The sequence below is a fragment of the Rhinatrema bivittatum genome, chromosome 5 (genome assembly GCF_901001135.1).
Source record: "Rhinatrema bivittatum chromosome 5, aRhiBiv1.1, whole genome shotgun sequence".
NCBI lineage: Eukaryota > Metazoa > Chordata > Amphibia > Gymnophiona > Rhinatrematidae > Rhinatrema > Rhinatrema bivittatum.
The window spans coordinates 106,873,580-106,896,149 of NC_042619.1; the positions used below are offsets into that span (position 1 = coordinate 106,873,580).

The following is a 22,570-nucleotide window of genomic DNA, read 5'->3' on the forward strand; positions in this document are numbered from 1 at the left end:
AAGTTGTCAAGTGCAAAGAAACTAATAATAAGTTAGTTTCCATAGCAGATGTTAAATTAAAAGAGGAAAAAGGTATTCCCCAATATTAAAGGGGATGGTTGAGCAGTAACAACTATGGCCAAAAAGCCTTTATGAATGCTCTCTTCTTTACTAAGGAAATAGTTAGTGAAGTTATTGGCTAAACAGGATGAATCAGTAGGAGGAGCAGATGCAGGTTGGTTAGAGAAAAGTGAGATTGTTTTAAATAATTGGCATGGATAGTTGTCAGCCAGCTGAATCTGCCTAGAGATGTACTGTTTCCTAGTTGAGAAGATTTCTGACTGATAGCATTTGTTAGTTTGATAATTTGACTCTTAAGTGCAGTCAACAGACATAGGAGAACTGCCTAACTGAAATCTAAGTTATTTTCCATTTTTAGGATTATCTTTATCTTCAGTAGATTTATATTTATGCCATTGGCATTTTATAATGGTGCACTTGCCTCTTAGTAGTTCTGAAAGGTATTAATGCCCAGAAAGCAAACCTTTTGCAGTGGAAAAGAAATTGTAAAACTCGGGAGTCTACCCAAGGGGGTAGACTCAGAACATTGTCAAGAAGTATTTTTTCACTGAGAGGGTGATAGATATTTCTAATACCCTTCTGTAGGATTTGGTAGAGACCAAAATAGTAACCAAATTAAAAAAACTGTGTGATAAATAGAGGATCCCTGGCATCAAAGGATGACAATGAAGCACTTAGTAGCATGCACAGAGCAGGTGTTCAGCCAATAACAGCAGTTTCCAGGAATGCAGTTGGGCTAACCTACATGAGGCAGCAGTTACAACCATAAACAGCACTGACAGACTGGGTAGACCATATTGGTCTTTATCTGCTGTCATTTATTATGTTAGTAGTAGTCATCAAGCTTGATCAAGAGTGATGAAAAAGAGCTCTAGATGTGTTAAAGCTATTTCACATATACCGTTGCATTCTTCTGAAACATACCTTTTAATACACTGTATGCAATTGGAGTTTTATTTCTCTGTCTAATGAGTCAAGTAGGCATTTCTGTTTCACACAGTTCTATGAATGCTGACTTAAACAAATGCTTAACCTCTGTATTATCTGGAGATTTATTATAGTTTGAAATCTCATGATAATATTTTTCTTTTTGAACTTTTCTAACATGGGGACTGATTTACTAAGGCTTTTCTCCCATTCAATGTCTATGGGAAAAATGCTTAGTAAATGAAGTCCTTGGTTTCCTATAATGATCCAGTATTAGTTTTCTTTATTTTGGCCTCCTGATTTGTTCCTGTTTGTTCTTATCAATTCATTCATTTTAAGTGCATTTCCTTTGCGACAGAAGAAATAAATGTATTATCCTTTCTATTTTCTTCTGCTCTTTTCTGTTCAACAGTGTTTCCTCCCACAGAGTCCACTCATGTTTAAAGATCAGATGCAGCAGGATGTTATAATGGTGCTGAAATTTCCTTCTAACTCTCCTGTAACACATGTGGCAGCCAATACACTTCCCCATCTCACCATTCCAGCTGTGGTAACTGTGACTTGCAGCAGGCTTTTTGCAGTAAATAGATGGCATAACACAGTAGGTATGTACTAGTAACTAGATGGCTTATTGTACATTACCCCAAATATATATGACTACTATTTAATATAGCAATATATTTCTCTGTAATATTAAACTGAGCATTTGGTAGATTATTTTCTTTTCATGCATTGCTTTTTAATTTTTTTTTATTATACACTGTAATTAATGTAGCAATTATGTACATATGTTATTACTGTAATGTTTCAAATGGATCTGTAGACTTTAGAACTAAAGACATATTCTGAAGTTGGCTGTATCTAATATTTATCTGCTTTTCATAATTTTAAATGTACTTACTACAAAGTGATAAATGCACTATATTATTCCGAAAGAAAACAATAAGGTTCTTTCTTTATAGCAAATGTAAAGCTCTCCTATTCCCAGTTACCTTGAAGGGGTGTTCACGGGTCTGGAACCAACCTGGCAGGAGCCTCCATTTGGTGGACTCTGTCAGTCCTTGTGTGCTTGGCATCTGTAGGGTAGATGACAGCTACAGTAGATTACAAGAATTAAATATGATAACCTTATGATACAAATTCATTAGTTTTCAGGGAACAGTTGCTTACAATTTTGTGAGGTAATCAATCAGTTTTATCGTGGCAGCATAAGTATACAAGGTTTATATGGTACAGATATTTCTTTTCTTTGATTTTTATTTTAGTTTGTTACAGTTTCACAGCGTAAAGCACTGTAATGAAAGATAAACTGAAATTATATATTATCTCCAAACCCAACTTTGCCCTTGTTAATTATGTAATTGCCAAACTAATTAACCAAGCTATTTACAGGTGTAGTGAACTACAGCAAAGTTCTGGAAGCAAAGCTCTATGGGATAATCCCTATGTAAATCCACAGTCTGTATAATTCAGAGTCCTTTTGTTGTATAGGAGGTGGATCCTTGGGCTGAGGTGGGGTTGATGCAACCCATAGGCAAGGGCCTATGAGTCCCCACCATCAGCAGGTGGAGTGGGCTGAAGCTGGAGGCCACTGGAGATTCACCTATATCAGCCCACATTTGCCTCAGGTTGAGCCTTTGGGTGCCAGGGCCGGCAAGACTTAGGCGGGCCTCAAGGTTAAGTACTGATCGTAGCTGGTTCAGCCCTGAGACAGCAGCCAGCAGGTGGCGTAGTCCTATCTCGGACAAGATGCAGATCGGAAACCCAAGCACCAAGGAACAAGTGGGAACTGAAGGTGCTTGAGCAAAGGGAAGCCGAAGCCTTGATAGTCCATGTCTAGAGGATAGGGACAGAGGCATCACTGTCGAGTTTGAATGGAAGCTTGGCGGCACTTGGAAGGTGTAGCAAGCAACGTGGAACTCTGGACTCAAAAAGGTCTGAGCGAGGGTGTTCGTAGCAATGGCCAAGGCATGGAGAAGGCAGGCGAGGTCAGACGTAGCAGTGGTCAGGTTTGGAGAAGGCAAACGAGGTCAGACGTGTAGCAGTGGTTAGAACCAGGAAGTCAATCAGCACGAAGACGAGACGAACACGGAACAAGAACCAGGAACTTGGAAACACAGGAAGACAAGGCAAGGCTCACCTGAAGGAAACCTGGAACAGGAGACCAAGGAGACCTGTTGCAAAGGCAACGCTTCAGTGCAAGGCCTGAGCATTTATACGCTGAAGGATCTGACGTCAGCATCCAGGTCTGTAGCCAGGTTCCCATCACGGGCCCTTTAACGGTTTCATTGATGCGCATGTGCCTAGGGAGGGGCACGCCGCTGCCGGCAGCATCTCTCCGCGAACCCTGCAGAGAGGCCTGGCAGATGGAGGCATCCTGGCTGGAGGTCCCGGGAAGCAGAGCAGGGCCGGAGATTCTGGCGGGAGTCTGAGGTCGGGACTGGCGGCCCATCGCCGCCAGTGACGAGGAGCTGGAGCCTGAAGCTTGTGTAGAAAGGTGAGAGGGCCACACCGCGGGGCTGCCGTGGGTGGCGAGCATAACAGTACCCCCTCCCTTACGCCCCCCTCCTGGAGGTTGGGGTTTGTCCGGATGGGCACGATGGAACCTGGAGAGGAGGGTTTTGTCCGAGATGTTACAAGCAGGCTCCCATGAATTTTCCTCAGGTCCATAACCCTCCCAAGAATGGAGGTACTCCCATTGGCAGCCTCTACGGTGGACATCTAGGACCTTATGGACTTGATATGTTGTATCAGTCTCTGCCACTAATGCAGGTGGCCCGGGGACCTTCCGGGTAGGCCAGGATAAAATTACTAGCTTAAGCAAAGAGACGTGAAAGGTATTATGTATACCCAAGGAAGGAGGCAACTGGAGCTGGTACATCATAGGTCCAATATGTCAGGTAATCAGGAATGGTCCAATGAATCTTGGAGCAAATCTCTGCGAAGGAATTCGGAGTCTAATATACTTGGTACTGAACCTGACTTTCTGGCCAGGAAGGAATTCAGGCACTGCGTGCAATGACTGTCAGCAGTCTTCTTGGCCCGGGAAGCAGTCTGGCACAGGTGAAGATTCTGTTCCCAGAATGTCTTCAGGGTATCCGCAGTAGCCTGTGCCGCAGGAGACGGCATGGAGAGAGGTATGGGTAATGGTGGTCGAAGTTGTTTCCCATAGACTATGGAGAATGGTGAAGTTCCTGTAGCTGTGGCGATGTAAGAGTTGTGGGAAAACTCTGCCCAGGATAAGAAGTCCGACCAGTTGTCTTCTTGGTCATTGATATAGGCCCGCAGGAACGCCTTCAGGGAGTGGTTCATCTGTTTAGCCTGCCCGGTGGCTTGGGGGCGATAGGCAGTCGTGAGGCTGATGTTAATACCAAATGTTCGGCAAAGGGAGCACCAATATCTGGCGACGAATTGAGAGCCTCGATCAGAAACAATATCCACTGGGAGGCCATGCATTCTGAAACTATGATGAAAAAAGAGATGTGCGAGCTTTGGTGTAGATGGTAGGCCCGGCAGAAGTACAAAATGGGCCATTTTTGAGAAATGATCTATGGTGACCCATATCACGGTATTTCCCTTAGGATGGGGCAGATCCACGATAAAGTCCGTGGATAAGTGAGTCCACGGTTCCTTGAGTGCTAGAAGTGATTGTAAAAGTCCCCAAGGTCACACAACCAAGGGCTTCTATTGTGCGCACACATTACAGGATTTGACGTATGCCTTAGCGTTTAAGACCAAAGTAGGCCACCAAAAAAACCTCTGGAGCAGTGCCACAGTTCGTGCACGCCCTGGGTGGCTGGCAAATTTGGAGTCATGTGCCCAGCGAAGGACTCTTTCCTGGAGTCGTCAGGGCACCACGGTTTTCCCAGTAGGAACTGGATGGGTAGCGGACAAGGAAGTACAAACTGGGTTGATGATGTGAATTGGCTCTTCAGGGATGTCCTCAGGTTCAAAAGACCGGGATAAGGCGTCAGCTCGGAGATTCTTATCTGCAGGGCAGTAGCAGAACTCAAAATCGAACCTTGAGAAAAATAAGGCCCATCGAGCTTGACGGGCATTGAGGCGCTGGGCGTGACTTAGATGTTCTAAGTTTGTGGTCAGTGAACGCTGTGAATTTATGTTGTGCGCCCTCGAACCATGTGCACCACTCTTCTAGAGACAATTTAATGGCGAGCAGTTCGCGGTCCCCAATACTGTAGTTCTGCTCCTCTGATGAAAATTTTCAAGAGTAAAATGAGCACGGGACTGTGGTACCAGAAGCAGTGTGTTGACTTAGAACAGCTCCAGCCCCAATGGCAGAATCATCCACCTCAACTAAAAATGGACAAGTCAGATCAGGGTGCCATAAGCAGGATCCCTTTTGGAAGGCTTCTTTCAAACTATGAAAGGTGGTCACGACCTCAGGAGGCCAATTCCGTGTATTTTGGCCCTTCCAGGTCAGGGCCATCAGAGGAGCAGCCAGTGTGGAGTAATGTGGGATAATGTGACGATAATAATTAAGGAATCACAGAAAGCGCTGGAGCGCTTTAAGCCCCACTGGTTGTGGCCAATCCCGGATTGCCCTCAATTTATCTGGGTCCATGGAAAAGCCTTGAGGAGAGATTATATAACCAATGAATGGTAAACTGGACCTCTCGAACAAACACTTGTCCAGTTTTGCAAAGAAGTGGTTTTCTCGTAGGCGTTGTAGTACCATTCGTACATTGGCTCGGTGGGTGTTGAGGTCCTTTGAAAATATGAGGATATCGTCCAGGTAGACTATGACCTTGATATATAGCAGATCTTTGAAAATTTAATTCATCATCCGCTGGAAAACAGCTGGTGCGTTGGAAAGGCCAAAAGGCATCACTAAGTATTTATAGTGGTCGTCTCTAGTATTAAAGGCGGTTTTTCAGATGTCATCAGGGCGGATTTTCACCAAGTTATACACCCCACGTAAATCCAGCTTCGTGAAGATGGTAGCATCTTGGAGACGATCAAACAGTTCTGAAATCAATGGCAAGGGTTTTTATCCTTACCAGTGATAGCATTTAGACCGTGGTAATCAATACACGGTTTGAGTGATCCGTCTTTCAGGTGATGTGGATGGACGGATAAACCCTTTTGCCAGATTCTCCCAAATATACTCAGTCGTGGCCTTAGTCTCAGGTAATGACAGAGGATAGATTTGTCCATGAGGAGGTGTGGTGTGCCCGGGATCACGGGCCGGCCATCAGCTGGCATGCGCAACATACACCTGCCCGGAGGCAGGCGCAACTTCGAAGTTAAAGGTAAGGGGGGTTTTAGGTAGGGGTGGGGGGGCGGAAGGAAAGTTCCCTCCGAGGCCGCTCCGATTTCGGAGCGGCCTCGGAGGGAAAGGAGGAAGGCTGCACGGCTCAGCGTGCGCAAGGTGCACAAGTGTGCACCCCCTTGCACGCACTGACCTCGGATTTTATAACATGCGCGCGGCTGCGCACACGTTATAAAATCACGCATAGATTTTAATATCTGCCCCATAGTGTCCCTTTAATGTTACCATCACATTGAGTTTTGACAAACTGAAAATTGTGCTTTTGCACTAAATAACACAGATAACCTTAACTGTGGCATATAAAGTAACTATAACCTTAATTGTAGTTATAAATACTATGCAAACCATCAAGAACTGTGTTGTGAATACTCCTCTTTTCTTACCTAGTTGTTCTTATTTATAGGCCTCAGGGGAGCACCAGGATATTCCTTGGATCAAGCCCATCACCTTCCCATTGAAATGGATCCATTAATTGGTATGTCAGGATTGAAATAACTAAGGGGATCGTTTGCTAAGCTGTATTGAAGCTTTATTGCATGGTAAATGCCTTAATACTGAGATAACGCATGGATTATGTTTCACTGCAGGCATCTAAAAGGAGCATAAACAAATACACACATTTTTCAAAACTTGTAGCCACATATCTACATTATCTTTCAATATATTTGTGGTGAAACATGGTCCATGTTGGGGGTTGACCTTCTCTGTGTGCTATTGTTATACCTGCAACATCTGTTTTTCTGGAATTTTTTTTATTGTATTTGTTTGTTTCTGGATAATATACTTATACTTTATTATAATTGATATAGAGTATGAGTCCACCATAATTATAATATGATCACTTTGTCTCAATAGCCATTTTCATGACATGTCTATTGAACTATGCATGTATGTGGCTTTATTCCCTCTTATACGGAAGATATTTAAGAAACAATTTTATTGAGCAGTTTTTATTGGACAGGGTGAATAGCAGTAGAATCATTCCTCATTTTGTTGTTTTGTCTTTTTTATTTATTAGCTTTTCCGCCATCTTTGATGTTTGCATATGCAAATGTTTACTACATGCATTAGTTTAAAAGAGTACTTACCATAATTTTCAAACCTAATGCAGCTATAGTGAATTAGCCTCATATAGTACTAAACTTTGTACATATAAAGGTAGATTTTAAAAGTGCTGCATGCACAAAATATTGGAGATGCATGTGCATATAACGCTTATTCATGCCAGGGCAATTTTATGAGCCTCGCACATATGCATGCAGGTACCAATGCACCAATATCTAGCAGTGCGTAAAGGGGTGGAATAGGGGCAGGGCAGAAGCATTTCGGGGCAGGGCCAACATATCTGCATATAAGTTGCGATTTTATATCCTGCAAATGCAGTATGCATACAGCTCCTCCCTGTGCATATTTACTTCTGCTGTTTATCAGGTGTAAATAACAATTTATAGCAAAATATCCACTGCAAGAGGGAGCTTGATAAACTGGAGGTAGTGCAGGCTAATGACCTAGATATGAAATGGGCAAACTGGTGGACGAACTGTTTGAATTGGTCATTTCCTTCTCATGTCAAGGACAACCAAACCAACATGTCAAGGACATGTCAAGGACAACCAAACCAACATGTCAAGGACAACCAAACCAACATGTCAAGGGCAACCAAAATGATAAAGGGGATGGAACAGCTTCCCTATGAGGAAAGGCTGAAGAGATTAGGGCTGTTCAGCTTGGAGAAGAGACGGCTGAGGGGGGATATGATAGAGGTCTTTAAGATCATGAGAGGTCTTGAACGAGTAGATGTGACTCTGTTATTTTCACTTACGAATAATAGAAGGACTAGGGGGCATTCCATGAAGACTAATCGGAGAAAATTCCATGAAGACTAATCGGAGAAAATTCTTTTTCACTCAACGCACAATAAAGCTCTGGAATTTGTTGCCAGAGGATGTGGTTAGTGCAGTTAGTGTAGCTGGGTTCAAAAAAGGTTTGGATAAGTTCTTGGAGGAGAAGTCCATTAATGGTTATTAATCAAGTTTACTTAGGGAATAGCCACTGCTATTAATTGCATCAGTAGCATGGGATCTTCTTAGTGTTTGGGTAATTGCCAGATTCTTGTGGCCTGGTTTTGGCCTCTGTTGGAAACAGGATGCTGGGTCTGATGGACCCTTGGTCTGACCCAGCATGGCAATTTCTTATGTCCATATTATAAATTTACCTTATTTGCGCGTGTAAAAGCCAACAATTCCTGAGGAATATGCGTGATTAGCAGAAGCTTGTGTAAATGCTTAAAATTAGGAGCACACATATGCACGCTAGGCCATGCAAGTACATGTGCATGTACTTGCATGGCCGATGCGCATGTTAATTTAAAAGTTACCATCATAGAAGGTAATTGTCTGCGGTCCATAGAGAGTTAAAGTCTATCAAGCTAATTTTAAAATGAGCACACTTGCGCCCATTCATGCACATATGGGATTGTGAGCAGAGATATGCTGGAATTTTAAATCATGCACGCACTTGCATGTGTTTGATTTAAAATACACCTACCATGTATAAGTAAGTTCTAATTTTAAGCAGTTACTCGAGCAAATGTACTTTGCATATCTTCCTTATGACTTTGCCATCTTTAATGTGCGTATGTACGTGAATTTTAAAACATGTTCACCCAAAGGATATTCACAGATAGTGATAGTCCACCAGTTTCCCAGTCATTCAGACCCCTCTGGTTCTTCATCCTGCATGTCTCCCAGTTGACCTGGACTCTCACCCTGTCATGTAAGCCCTAAAACATGATTTCTGCAGACTTGCTCTTTATCAGGAGCAGCAGTATATATACACGGCTAACTAGCTTCCATGCGCTGCAGTTTCCGGTTTTAAAATATGGAGTAATGCGCTTAACTGTTTGCCCTGCCCAGAAAGCCATACCCCACCCATGTCAAGATCCTTTCCCAACCCCTTATTTTTTGCTTACATATGTACATATTCATGTGTAATTCGCGGCCTTTAAAATCTGCGTTGCTCATGTGCAGCCCACATACACGCATATTTGGGCATTGTAGCATGAGCAGTGCTTTTAAAACCAATCCCTATGTATACGAAATGCATGCAGAGTTTAATCCAAATTATCAAAGTGGACTTATATGCAAAAGTCCACTTTGAAAATTAATGGATATGCCCAGAATCCAGCATTGCTTGTGTATACACATTTACACCTGCTCAAGAGATCTATGATCTGTTCGTGAGCAGTTGTAAATGTGTGCATATACATATATGTGCATACTTTCAAAAATCAAAAGTATATGAATAAATATTGTCCTTTCGCCAACTTCACCTTCCTTCAGAATGCCACTTTCCAGGGCACATAAATATGTATGAAATTGCTTCTACGTGTAATTTTTCATGTATATTTTTCAAAAGCCCATTTATGCACATAAAACCATGTTATATGTGAATAAATGCTTTTGAAAATCAGGCTCATAACCTGCATTTCCCAAAGCCAGACAAAAGTCCTTAGTCCATTTTTAGCTCTGGGCTTTAGTTTTCAATGGAACAGGTGTTTTTTTCTATAATTGGGTTTTTTGTTAATCTGCTTACTAATTCATCAGACAATTTAAAATACCTATCAAAGTAAAACTTTGCAAATGATTGCTTACAAAATATCCAGATAATTCTTTCATTATCATGACTAACAAATGTAAAATTTCAAGAACATACATGTCTTGTTTAAACCACAAATATTTCATTCATTTGTGTATACAGTATAGCAAGTCTACAATGTATTGGAAGTTATATTTATCTACTGCAAAACTGTAGGTGCTTGATAGAAAATGTTGCAATAGCATGATTTGTTTGTTTTTGCAGCTAATAACTCTGGCATGAACAAGCGCCAGATCACAGACCTCGTTGATCAGAGTATTCAGATCAATGCACATTGCTTTGTAGTCACAGCAGATAACCGCTATGTTTTGATCTGTGGCTTCTGGGACAAGAGCTTTAGGGTGTATTCTACAGAAACAGGTAAACCTAAAAATAAAATGCAATTTTTAGATATCTTCCTTTAGCAAATTCTGTTGTAAATTAGTTACACCAGTTCAGAAATCATATCACAAGTTAAGATTGCAGCAAATAAAATCAACAAATAAGCATGTTTATATTCTGAATCTGATGGCACTGTAATTGTTTCAGATTATTTTTTACTTTAAACTGTATTGGAGCAGAAAAAAGAAGTGGAGTATTCTTAAAAAAACAACAACAAAAAAAGTAGTGTTGCCAGTTACCATTTCTATAAAAGTAGTATAGCATAGCAGATACAGTAATAATATTGTCTGATAGTATCAGTCATGTGTAGTATATTAATAAAAAAAAAGACAGTTTGGAAAATAACTGCTATAAGATTTTTAAAAATATTCTTTAAAACTGAACTATTTTTAAAATATGATAAATTTTATTGGTAATTTAAAGTCATAAATTAAAAATGCCGGCTTATTAACAAGGCTCTCTATTTTCAGTTTTTATTTTATTTTTCCTAGCAGTATATCAGTATTCATTACAACAACAAACATGGAGAGAATCCATGCCAAAAATGATTCATCATTTTTATGGGTAAATAGGGTTTATTTTGGTCAATAGAAGCATGAAGCACCAATCAGCCTTTCCTCCTGTTCCAGTGGAGGGGGCAAGAAAGAAGATCCAGAGATCATATGGGGAAGGAGAAGTGGATAACTCAATAATGGAAGGGGGGAAGCTGGGCCCATCACAAATTCTGTGAAATGAAAATTTTAAAAATTCTACATGTTACAAAATTAGGGTAAAAGCTTTGTATATGCATTCGTTTGTTTCATTATTTTATACACACAGAAATCTGATGGCAGACAAAGACCATGAGATCTATATTCATTCACTGACCGGATAGCAAAGTTAGCCGGATATACGATTGAATGTAGCTAGCTAACTTTAGGACAGCTCTTTGGCCTGACCAGACTTAGCCAACTAACTCATCAACTCCCAGTTATGCTCTCGAATACTCCTGACTTTACTAGCTAATTCATCTCTTCCAGTTATACCCCAACTACTCAGCTTTACAATCCCTACCACTCCTTCATAGATCCCTTGCATGTAAAATTGTATTTACTTGTATAAAAATGCATTATATATACGTTATGAAATAAAATAAAACATTTAAATATGCAACAGAAAAAAAAAATGAAACTAATAAAAGCTGTAAAAAATGAACTATTTTTGTTCATCGGGAATTTGTCCAATAAAAATTGGTTTAAATGAAAATGTAGGAACCTACTTATTAAGCATTCTTTAATGTTGTAGATTTGTTTAGAGTAAGATACTTCTTTGATATACAAATGCAAATAAGGTGTCTTCTATTATTGTTATATATTAGCGTTCTATAAAATCTTATTGGCTATCTATTTGTGTAATAGGCTTTATCCCAGGACAGGCAGAATGCTAGTCCTCACATATGGGTGACATCGGTAATGGAGCCCTATACGGAAAAACTTCTGTCAAAGTTTCTATGAAACTTTTCACTGGCACTCAGAGTGCCTACTGAGCATGCCCAGCATGCCATGATATTCTCTGCCACAGGGGTCTCTCTTCAGTCTTCTTTTTTCCGCAGGGCCGTTAGCCTCGTGGTTTAATAGGAGTCCTGTGGTGAATTTCTCCACACTTCAAAAAGATATAAAAAAGAAATAGGAAAACTTTAACCGCAAGGGTCTCCCTTCTTTACCATCACGGTAAGTTTTTTTTTCTCTGATTTTCGTCTGTTCCGCACCGTTTTTTCGTGCCAGAGTCGTCGACGGCTGTCCTACTAGAATGGCTTCAGGCTTCAAAAAATGCCCAAATTGTGCCAGAACCATGTCCATAATGGACCCGCACCAGGAATTGTGCTTTGCCTCGGTGAGAACCACGATGTCCGGTCTTGTCCCCAGTGCGCCGGAATGACATCGAAGGGACGTCGGCTCTGTATGGAAAAGATGGAGCAACTTTTTAAAATTCAGTTGCTACCTGCAGCATCGACGTCCGCCCAATCGTCTCCGGCCGGAGCAGTTCATAAAGTAATTCTCAAAAAATGACTTCCAGGTGAGGCTGGAGATGCTTCCATTCCCTCTCCCTCGCCATCGTCGAAGGCATCCACGTCGGGCAGTGAAAAATCCAGGGAGAAGCATCGGCATCGTCACTGAAGGCCGCACGCATCGACCATTGATCCGGTGCCCGCAATGTCATCGACGGAATCGGCCTCCTCCGCTAAGAAAGCTCGGCTAAATGTGGAGTCTCCGAGGCCTTCGATTCCACAGCGATCCCCACCGGCATCGGTGCAAGGTACCGTACCGGTACCGGCATCGCCATCACCGCCTCCCCCCATAGCTGCTCTGATTCCATCAGCTATGCAGGCGGAACTTGATGGATACATCCGTCAAGCAGTCCGAGATGCGCTCCTCGATGCGATACCACTACATCCATCGACACCGGCGCTTCCATCGACGCCAGTTCCAGTACCGTTGGATCCCTTACCCTCGATACCGATGTCGCCATCGATCCCGCCACCGATGCCATCAGTGCCGCCTCCGATTCCAGCATCGATTCCTCTGATGAATCCATCGATGCCGGCCCCAGAGGTTTCTATTTTCGAACCTCTGATGCAAAAGTTAAATATTTTAATCGATGCCATCTCGAAAAAACCTCAAGACATCGATGAGGGCACCATACCAGAACCCATACCAGGGCCGTCAGAGGTTCCAAGACCTCTACATCCACAGTCTCCGATGTTTCCATTGATACCAAAGTTTCTGCCGTCAATGCCTTTCAGGCCACAGCCATCAGTTCACCCTAGGGATACCGGAACAGACACAGATTCGGATGTCTCTATAGATGAGGACATGCTTTCTGAACCTTCGCCTCCAGAAGACCGTCAAAAGTCTCCTCCGGAGGATTTGTCATTCTCCAACTTTGTAAAAGACATGGCGGAGACTATCCCATTCCAGCTGCAATCAGAAATAGATTCCAGACAAAAGACACTGGAGGTGCTACAATTTGTAGATCCACCAAAGGAAATTTTGGCTGTGCCAGTGCATGAGGTACTCCAGGAACTCATGTACAGATTGTGGGAACATCCTGGCTCAATTGCATCGGTTAACAAGAGATCAGATGCCACATACCTGGTCCAACCAATTCCAGGATTCCAAAAGGCTCAGCTACCTCACCAATCCGTGGTAGTTGAGTCAGCGCAGAAGAAAGCAAAAAGAGTGAAAACCCACTCTTCAACACCACCAGGGAAGGATAATAGATTCCTTGATAATCTAGGCCGTAAAGTATTTCAAGGATCTATGTTTATTTATTTATTTATTTATTTATTTATTTCTATACCGGCTTTCACGACCAAAGGTTGCATCAAGTCGGTTTACATTTAACAAGTCGTGTAATAAACATAGAACTAGGGTAATTGAACTGGTGCAGAAAATAATAGTTACAATGAACAAGGAAATTACCAACTGGGATAGGAGGAGAAAAGAGAAAAGGGACAGGAATATTTGCATAGTAAAACGCATTTACAGTGAATATTTACATAGTAAGCAATAAAGGATCTGTGTCAAGAGGATGTCAAGAGCTAAATGTAGTCAAGGACGGGGAGGGGTATGGGCTGGTGGGGTTTACACTAGGATAGAGGGAAGAGGGATGTTAGGGGTGACAGATGGTGGTTGAAAGGGAACCTGGATCAATCTGAACTCTGGTAGGCTTTTTTGAAAAGCCAGGTTTTTAGTCTTTTCCTAAAAGTAGGTAGGCATGGTTCCTGGCGAAGCTCTGAAGGGATGGAGTTCCATAGGCGCGGTCCTGCTGTGGATAGAGCTCTGTCTTCGAGAGATTTGTGTTGGAATGTTTTGGCTTTTGGAACATGAAGTGATTCTTTGTAGTGTTCTCTAGTTGGTCTGACAGAGGTGTGTTTCTTGAGTGGTATTTGTAGATTTAATGGTGCGAGTTGATGTATGACTTTGAAAATGATGGTTATAGATTTGTACATGATTCTGTAGTGAATGGGAAGCCAATGAAGGGTTTTCAAGATGGGGGTGATGTGGTCGAATTTTCTAGAGTTGGTCAGAATTCTGGCGGCTGTATTCTGCACCATCTGAAGGGGTTTTGTATGAGCGGCAGGGAGACCTAGTAGAATAGAATTACAGTAATCCAGCTTTGAGAAGATTATTGCTTGAAGAATTGTTCTAAAGTCTTGTGAGTGGAACAGTGGTCTGATTCTTTTGAGGATGTATAACTTGTGAAAACAGTCCTTGGTTGTTTGGTTTATGAATGATTTAAGGTTTAGGCGGTTATCGATGATTGCTCCTAGGTCTCTTACGTGCGAGGTTTGCAGGTTGGCTGGTAGGTTTGTGGTGATGTTGTTGTTTTCGGGTGCTATAATGAGGAATTCTGTTTTTGAGGCATTTAGAATAAGGTTAAGACTGTTGAGGAGGAGTTTGATTTCAGTCAGGCATTTGTTCCAGAATTCTAATGTGTTTATAATGGATTTTTTTATGGGGATTACGATCTGTACGTCTGTTGGTCTCTCGAATTGCTGCTTACCAGCTCTTCATGAATCAGTACCAATGTAATCTCTGGAAGCAAGTCCAAGAGCTTACCCAGACACTCCCTGAACAGTTCCAGGAGGCTTTCTTTCAGCTGGTGCATAAAGGCCTAGAAGCAGGCAAGCATGAGGTCAGGGCGACGTATGACAGCTTTGAAACAGCGTCTCGTCTTTCAGCTTCAGGAATTACAGCTCGTCGGTGGGTATGGCTTAAGGCATCAGACTTAAGACCGGAGGTGCAGGAGAGACTGGCCGACCTTCCTTGTCTTGGAGACAACCTTTTCGGAGACAAGGTAAAGGAAGCAGTCGCCATGCTGAAAGAACATACGGAGACTCTAAAACAGCTCTCCTTAATTCCTCAGGAGTCCTAACCTCCTTCCAGGAGACTACCCAGACGGGATGCAAGATGTCCATATTACCGCCAGCGACGTTACTATCCTCCAACAACCCGTACACGAACATCTCACCCAGCTCAGCATTCCCAATCTAGGCAACAAAGACCTTCCAGGCCTCAACCCCCTCCTTAGACTGCTTCAACGTCAGGGTTTTGAGATATTCTCAGAGAGCAGAAGTCTATCCTGCAATCCGGTCCCACACTTACCAGTAGGAGGTCGCATAGCTTTCTTTCATCACACCTGGACCTCTATAACCACAGATCAATGGGTACTTTCCATTACAGCTCAGGGGTACCGCTTGGATTTTCTCACTGTACCAAATGAAACTCCACCCATTTCATCTTGGACAGTAAATCATCAGTCCACACTTCTAAAAACAGAATTATCCACCCTTCTGAGAGCCAGGGCCATAGAACCAGTTCCCCGGCCTCAGCAGGGCAGAGGATTCTACTCCCGATATTTCCTCATTCCAAAGAAAACAGGGGGTCTACGTCCCATCCTAGACCTCAGAAATCTCAACAAATTTCTCAAAAAAGAGAAATTCAGGATGGTATCATTAGGCACCATGTTACCTCTTCTTCAAAAAGGGGATTAGCTCTGTTCTCTGGATCTCCAAGACGCATACGCTCACATTCCCATCTTTCCTCCTCTTCACAAATATCTGCGATTTCTGGTCAAGGGCCAACATTTTCAATACCGAGTGCTTCCATTCAGCCTCGCCTCAGCACCACGAGTATTCACAAAGTGTCTGGCGGTGGCACACCTATACAAGCAAAGAGTGCACGTGTTTCCTTATCTAGACGATTGGCTCATCAGGAGTCGAACAAAAGAAGGAGCTCTCAATTCACTCAAGCTCACAATCAACTTACTTCACTCCTTGGGTTTTCTCATCAGTTACCAGAAATCCCATTGCACACCATCTCACCTACTACAATTCATCGGTGCATATCTAAATACCATCATAGCAAAAGCTTTTCTTCCAAGAGACCATGCACAGACACTCGTTACCCTGGCACATTCTCTTCGAACTCAGTCCCGGGTCACAGCTCATCAATGCCTCACCCTCCTCGGTCACATGGCCTCTACAGTTCACGTTACTCCCATGGCCAGACTGACCATGCGACTAATGCAATGGTCTCTCAAAACACAATGGATTCAAGCCATTCAACCACTGTCCTCTCACATTCAGATAACTCAGGAACTGCATTCTTCCCTCCTCTGGTGAACATCAATGAACAATTTGCTAAAAGGTCTACCTTTCCAGCAACCGATTCCGCAAGTAACATTAACTACAGATGCATCCACCTTAGGCTGGGGAGCGCACATTGGTCATCTACAGACCCAGGGCACGTGGACAAAGAGCGAAGCCACTTTTCAGATAAACTTCCTAGAGCTTCGAGCTATACGTTATGCACTGCATGCGTTCAAGGACTGCCTTTCACACAAGACTGTACTTATACAAATAGACAACACAGTAGCCATGTGGTACATCAACAAGCAGGGGGAACGGGCTCGTATCTCCTTTGCCAAGAAGCAGCACAGATTTGGGACTAGGCCCTAGCACATTCAATACTTCTACGGGCCACTTACCTAGCAGGCACTCACAACATAGTATCCGATCGCCTCAGTCGTCAGTTCCAACCACACGAGTGGTCCTTGGATCCAGCAACAGCAACCAAGATTTTTCAACGTTGGGGTCAACCAACAAATAGATCTCTTTGCATCCCATCTGAACTACAAAGTGAACAATTATTGCTCCCTGCTCAGGCAGGAGAACAGCTCGCCCAAGGACGCCTTTGCTCCATTGGAACTCAGGCCTGCTATACACACATCCTCCGATACCGCTAATACCCAAGACACTAGTAAAGCTACAAAAGGACAAGGGGTCTATGATACTCATAGCCCCATACTGGCCTCAACAAGTATGGTTTCCCACACTTCTAGATCTTTCGATCAGGGATCCAATTCGCCTGGGCGTAGCTCCAACTCTCATCACTCAGGATCAGGGTCGGTTGCACCATCGCAATCTGCAATCCCTTTCCCTGACAGCATGGATGTTGAAAGCTTGATTTTACAACCACTTAACCTTCCAACCAATATATCTCAAGTGCTTATAGTGTCACGTAAACCTTCCACTAGAAAGAATTATTCCTCCAAATGGAAGAGATTTACTTTGTGGTGCAAACATAATACTGATCCTTTCACTTGCTCTACTACTTCATTATTAGACTATTTATATTATCTTTCAGACTCTGGTCTCCAGACTTCATCTGTAAGAGTACACTTAAGTGCAATCTCAGCTTACCATAACAAACTGGGAGATGCACCTATCTCTACACAAGCTCTTTTCAGTCGGTTTATGAGTGGATTAACTCAACTAATACCACCAGTTTGACCCCCAATCACACAATGGGACCTGAACGTGGTATTAACCAGACTCATGCGTTCTCCATTCGAACCCATAGATACCTGTGATCTTAAATTTCTCACATGGAAGCCTATCTTCCTCATAGCCATTACATCAGCTAGAAGGATTAGTGAGTTACAGGCATTTGTCACATATGAACCTTATACATAATTTCTACATGACAGGGTGGTGCTCCGTACACATCCAAAATTCCTTCCCAAAGTAGTTACAGAATTCCACTTGAACCAATCCATAGTTTTACCCACATTATTTCCAAGGCCTCACTCTCACCAAGGAGAGCGTGCTTTGCATACCTTGGACTGTAAGCGGGCATTATCTTTCTACTTAAACCGCACTGCAGTCCACAGGAAATCCAATCAACTTTTTGTCTCTTATGACCCAAACAAACCAGGTAAAGCAGTGGGTAAACATACTCTGTCCAACTGGCTAGCAGATTGCATACAGTTTTGCTATGAAAAAGCAGGCCTTCCTCTCCAAGGGCGAGTAAAAGCACATTCAGTAAGAGCAATGTCAACCTCAGTAGCACACTATCGTTCGGTGCCAATACTTGACATATGTAAAGCAGCAACATGGAGTTCTCTTCATACCTTTGCAGCTCATTACTGTTCGGACAAAGAAGGACGACAGGATTCAGCCTATGGACAATCTGTCTTAAAGAACTTGTTTCCAGTTTGATCCCAACTCCTTCTACATCCATCCTACTGTGATCTTCGGCTGACTCATTCCCATCAACAAGACTGCAATGTTGCTTCACTACAAAATGACTCAGCCTCTAGCTTGCTAATCACCCATATGTGAGGACTAGCATCCTGCTTGTCCTGGGATAAAGCAAAATTGCTTACCTTGTAATAGATGTTATCCCAGGACAGCAGGATGTAGTCCTCACGAAACCCACCCACCACCCCGCGGAGTTGGGTCCGATACGTTTTATTATTTTATTTTTTTGCTAACGCTAATTGCTACAAAACAGACTGAAGGGAGACCCCTGTGGCAGAGAATATCATGGCATGCTGGGCATGCTCAGTAGGCACACTGAGTGCCAGTTAAAAGTTTCATAGAAACTTTGACAGATGTTTTTCCGTATAGGGCTCCATTACCGATGTCACCCATATGTGAGGACTACATCCTGCTGTCCTGGGATAACACCTATTACAAGGTAAGCAATTGTGCTTTAAGAAATAATGGCTATAAGTATACTCTGTCTTATTTTTGTTATCAGCTTGACAGGATTTTTAATATTATGTAGGATGTTTCATTCTTTGAACATCAAAATTGGTAGGTTTTTAAAGCATTCACAAATATAGAAGTACTTAATGTCGTCAATGCCGATGCTCGGGGCAGTGCTCCGTTCGCTATCGCAATCGCAGATAAGATACAGAACAATACGAGGCAAACGCTTTTTCATGTTGTAATAAAGGCCGCAACTTTATTATATAATGATATGGGTCTCTCATCATATCATATCAGTAGCCAACCAGCAGTCCCAGGTGCCACCTGCCTTGTCTCCAAGCAAGGCGGCCCCTTCCACTGGCCCCCCGCCATGCTCATCCTAGCAAGGGGACCCCCTCCCCGGCCTATCAAATTCAGCCATGATTCGTGCACCCGCCTAAAGCTGCGACATATGTTGGTACTTTTGTACACTATAATAATTAACAGAGAACTAAACAACATTGAAACAGTAAAATTAACAGCCATTATCAATATTACAATATAAAGAATCACTCTAGAAACTCTTTAACTGTTATTTGCTATTTGTAATATATGCAAATAAATAATTGATATGGGGATGGGTGGGTGGGGTTTCGCCTGCCTTCGCCACTGCAGAAAAGGGGTGATGGCAGTGGCGAGGCAGGCTTATATCGGCGCTGCGACGTGCTTTTTGGAGCGTGTCGCAGTCCGATGATGTCATGGGCACGTCGGGGGGGGGGGGGGGGGCGCACTCTCGCGAGAGGCCCGCACCAACATTCCCAGGAAGGCCAGCGCAGCGCCAGAGGATGGTGAGTTTTCCGTCCCGCTGGCACACCGTTAAGGGCAGGAGCACATATGTGCGCTAGCCCTCGTATTATCAAATATTATCAAATAGATGAGAACCACATAGTTCTAATCTATAATATGTAACTATGGAATTGCTTGATACTGTATGGTTTGTGCTCGTGTGATTAATAAAAATAAACTTTAAAAAAGTAGACAAAATGCCTGAGATTCTGACTTCCATTTTAATTGGTAGAAAAATCTTCAAAAATATTTTAAGGCACAGTCATTTTCAGTGTTTTACAACAAAGTACTTTATTTCTTTCTAGACATCTAGCTACCCTGCTTGTTCAGGATAGTAGCAATCTTAAGCAATATCCAAGTTTATGTATAATGTAATGTGATGGATTTATTGATTTAAACTCAAATATTGACATTTATTTTCTCTTTATAATTTTAGTAACAAGTGTTATATTGCTATAGTTCACATAAATTTTAAATAATAGTAGTCTACTAAACATAGTTGTTATAAATAAAGTCTGCTCACCTTTAGCTTAATTTAATAAAAACAGCAATAATAATGATAAAAAAGAAGACTAATATTCATTAAACATGATGACTTTCTTTACTCCAGGAAAATTAACTCAAATTGTATTTGGCCACTGGGATGTAGTCACATGTCTGGCTAGATCTGAATCCTACATTGGTGGTGATTGCTACATTGTCTCTGGATCTCGAGATGCTACATTACTTCTTTGGTATTGGAGTGGTCGGCACCATATCATAGGAGACAATCCAAATAATAGTAAGTGTTTGCAAGGAAAATTTATCTCTTAGGATCAGCTTAAACAATTCTGCTTCTTGTTTTATACCATAGCTCCTCCTTTACCTTCCTTAAATGTTGATTGTATAATATTAATTCATACTACTTAAATAGATAGTAAGTAGAAGTACTTTCTGATTAATTAGCCATCACACCTTTCTGAAAGTAAATGTGGAAAGCATAGCTCATTCATTCATTGTGTAACTTTAACATGTCACTTAACTTTCCTGTACTCAAACTAAGATTCTTTGTTTTATGGGACAGGCACTTTTCATAGTAACTTAATAAGATAGTATAGGAGTGGCCTGGTATTCCGGATATCCAAAATTAATATGCATCAGATAGGTTTGCATGCACATATATGAAAATATATCTTATGCATATTCATTGTGTATATCCTGAAAATCATACTTGTTTGTGGCTCTTCAGGGCTGGAGTTGACCACACCTGACATAGGAGATGTGGCAGAAAAAACCCAACTGATCCATCCATTCTGCCCAATTGTTCCTGTATACACTCCAAGGATATATCCCAGATGCCAGCTATATAGCACAACTGCTTGTAAGATCTCTATCCTTATCCAGGACAGATTTGTCATTTTCTTCATTTGTACTTCTTCATTTGCAGATGAGTATATAAATCATCCACCTAGTTAACACCCAGCATACCTTTCTTCCTAACTCTAATCACAAAGCATAGAAATAACTCAAATAGTTATCAACAGTAGCATGATGTTGCCTGATCATCCATCTTCCCAGCTCCCCTGTCTAAGCTGTCAGATAGATCTGGCTATGTCAGCACCTGCAATTCCACTAAGACTTCTAGTCAGTTTAATTCTTTTTTATTGAAAATATTAAAAGGTACAAATGTATAGGGGCAGATTTTCAAAGGGTTACGTGCATAAGATATGCGCGTACCCCCCGAAAACCTGCCCCAAGTTCCCCCTGTGCGCGCCGAGCCTATGTTGCATAGGCTGCTGGCGTGCGCAAAGCCCAGGGCTTTCCTGGGGGGCGTGTCAGGGGGCGTGTTGTGGCCGGCGCATTATTGGGGGCATTTCCAGGGGCGGGACCGCAGCAATGGTTCCAGCCCAGGGGCGTTCCGGGGGTGTGGCCGGGCCTCCGGACCAGCCCCCGGACCGGAACATTGCTCACCCGCAGCCGGCCCGGTGCACGCAAGTTACACCTGTCTCGGGCAGCGTAACTTTTGCATACAGGTGGGGAGGGAATTAGTTAGGGCCGGGGGACGGATTAGTTAGGGGAAGGAAAGGGAAGGTGGGGGGCGCCGAAAAGAAAGTTCCCTCAGAGGTCGCTCTGATTTCGGAACGGCCTCGGAGGGAACGGAGGCAGGCTGCATGGCTCGGCGCACGCAGGCTGCAGATTTTGCTCAGCCTTTCGCTCGCCGACCCCGGATTTTAAAAGATACGCGCGGCTACGCGCGTATCTATTAAAATCTGGTGTACTCTTGTTTGCGCCAGGTGTGCGAACAAAAGTACGTGCTCGCATACTTTTTAAAAATCTGCCCCATACTGAACGGTGAGTTGGTTCTGCACAATCCCCAGAAACCTAGTCCCTCACCCCTTTCCACTCCCCACCCCTAGTAAACACTAAAATGACAAGGAGATATCGAATCATATCAAAATCATCCATTATGACATATCATTCAACAACAAACTATGCGACCTGTGTGGGAGCAATGTTCTGGTCCGGGGGCTGGTCCGGAGGCCCGGCCACACCCCCAGAATGCCCCTGGGCTGGAACCATTGCCGCGGTCCCGCCCCTAGAAATGTCCCCAATAATGCACCGGCCACAACACGCCCCCTGACACCCCAGCGGGTCCGCTCGGCCGCCCACGAGGCTCCCTCCGGTGCTTGCCCACAGCCGTCCGCCGTCCATCCGCTGTGCTCCGCCCCTCAACGAAAGAGCGACGAATCCAGGGACTGGCCCGAGCAGCCAATCAGGATCCTCTTCCAGGGCTTCAAAGCCCAGTCTCTCTCGGCATCGCGCGCCGAAGGAGCACGACAAAGGGGCCCGAAGGGGCGTACAAAGGGGCCCGCCCCTTTGTGCGCCCCTTCGTTCGCCTCCTTCAAGCCTCC

At 43.1% G+C, this 22,570-nt stretch overlaps 1 protein-coding gene across 9 annotated transcripts in view; it reads left to right on the forward strand.

Annotated features, from left to right (window-relative positions):
- The window catches only part of NBEA (neurobeachin), a 2,460,099-nt gene that overhangs the window by 2,366,478 nt on the left and 71,051 nt on the right, over positions 1-22,570 (forward strand). For all 9 annotated transcript variants that reach the window (XM_029602688.1, XM_029602690.1, XM_029602689.1 and 6 more), the window contains 4 exons: positions 1,400-1,592; positions 6,681-6,752; positions 10,139-10,294; positions 20,290-20,460. In XM_029602688.1, the coding sequence (XP_029458548.1) occupies positions 1,400-1,592; positions 6,681-6,752; positions 10,139-10,294; positions 20,290-20,460 (592 nt within the window). The remainder of the gene's footprint in view (positions 1-1,399; positions 1,593-6,680; positions 6,753-10,138; positions 10,295-20,289; positions 20,461-22,570) is intronic.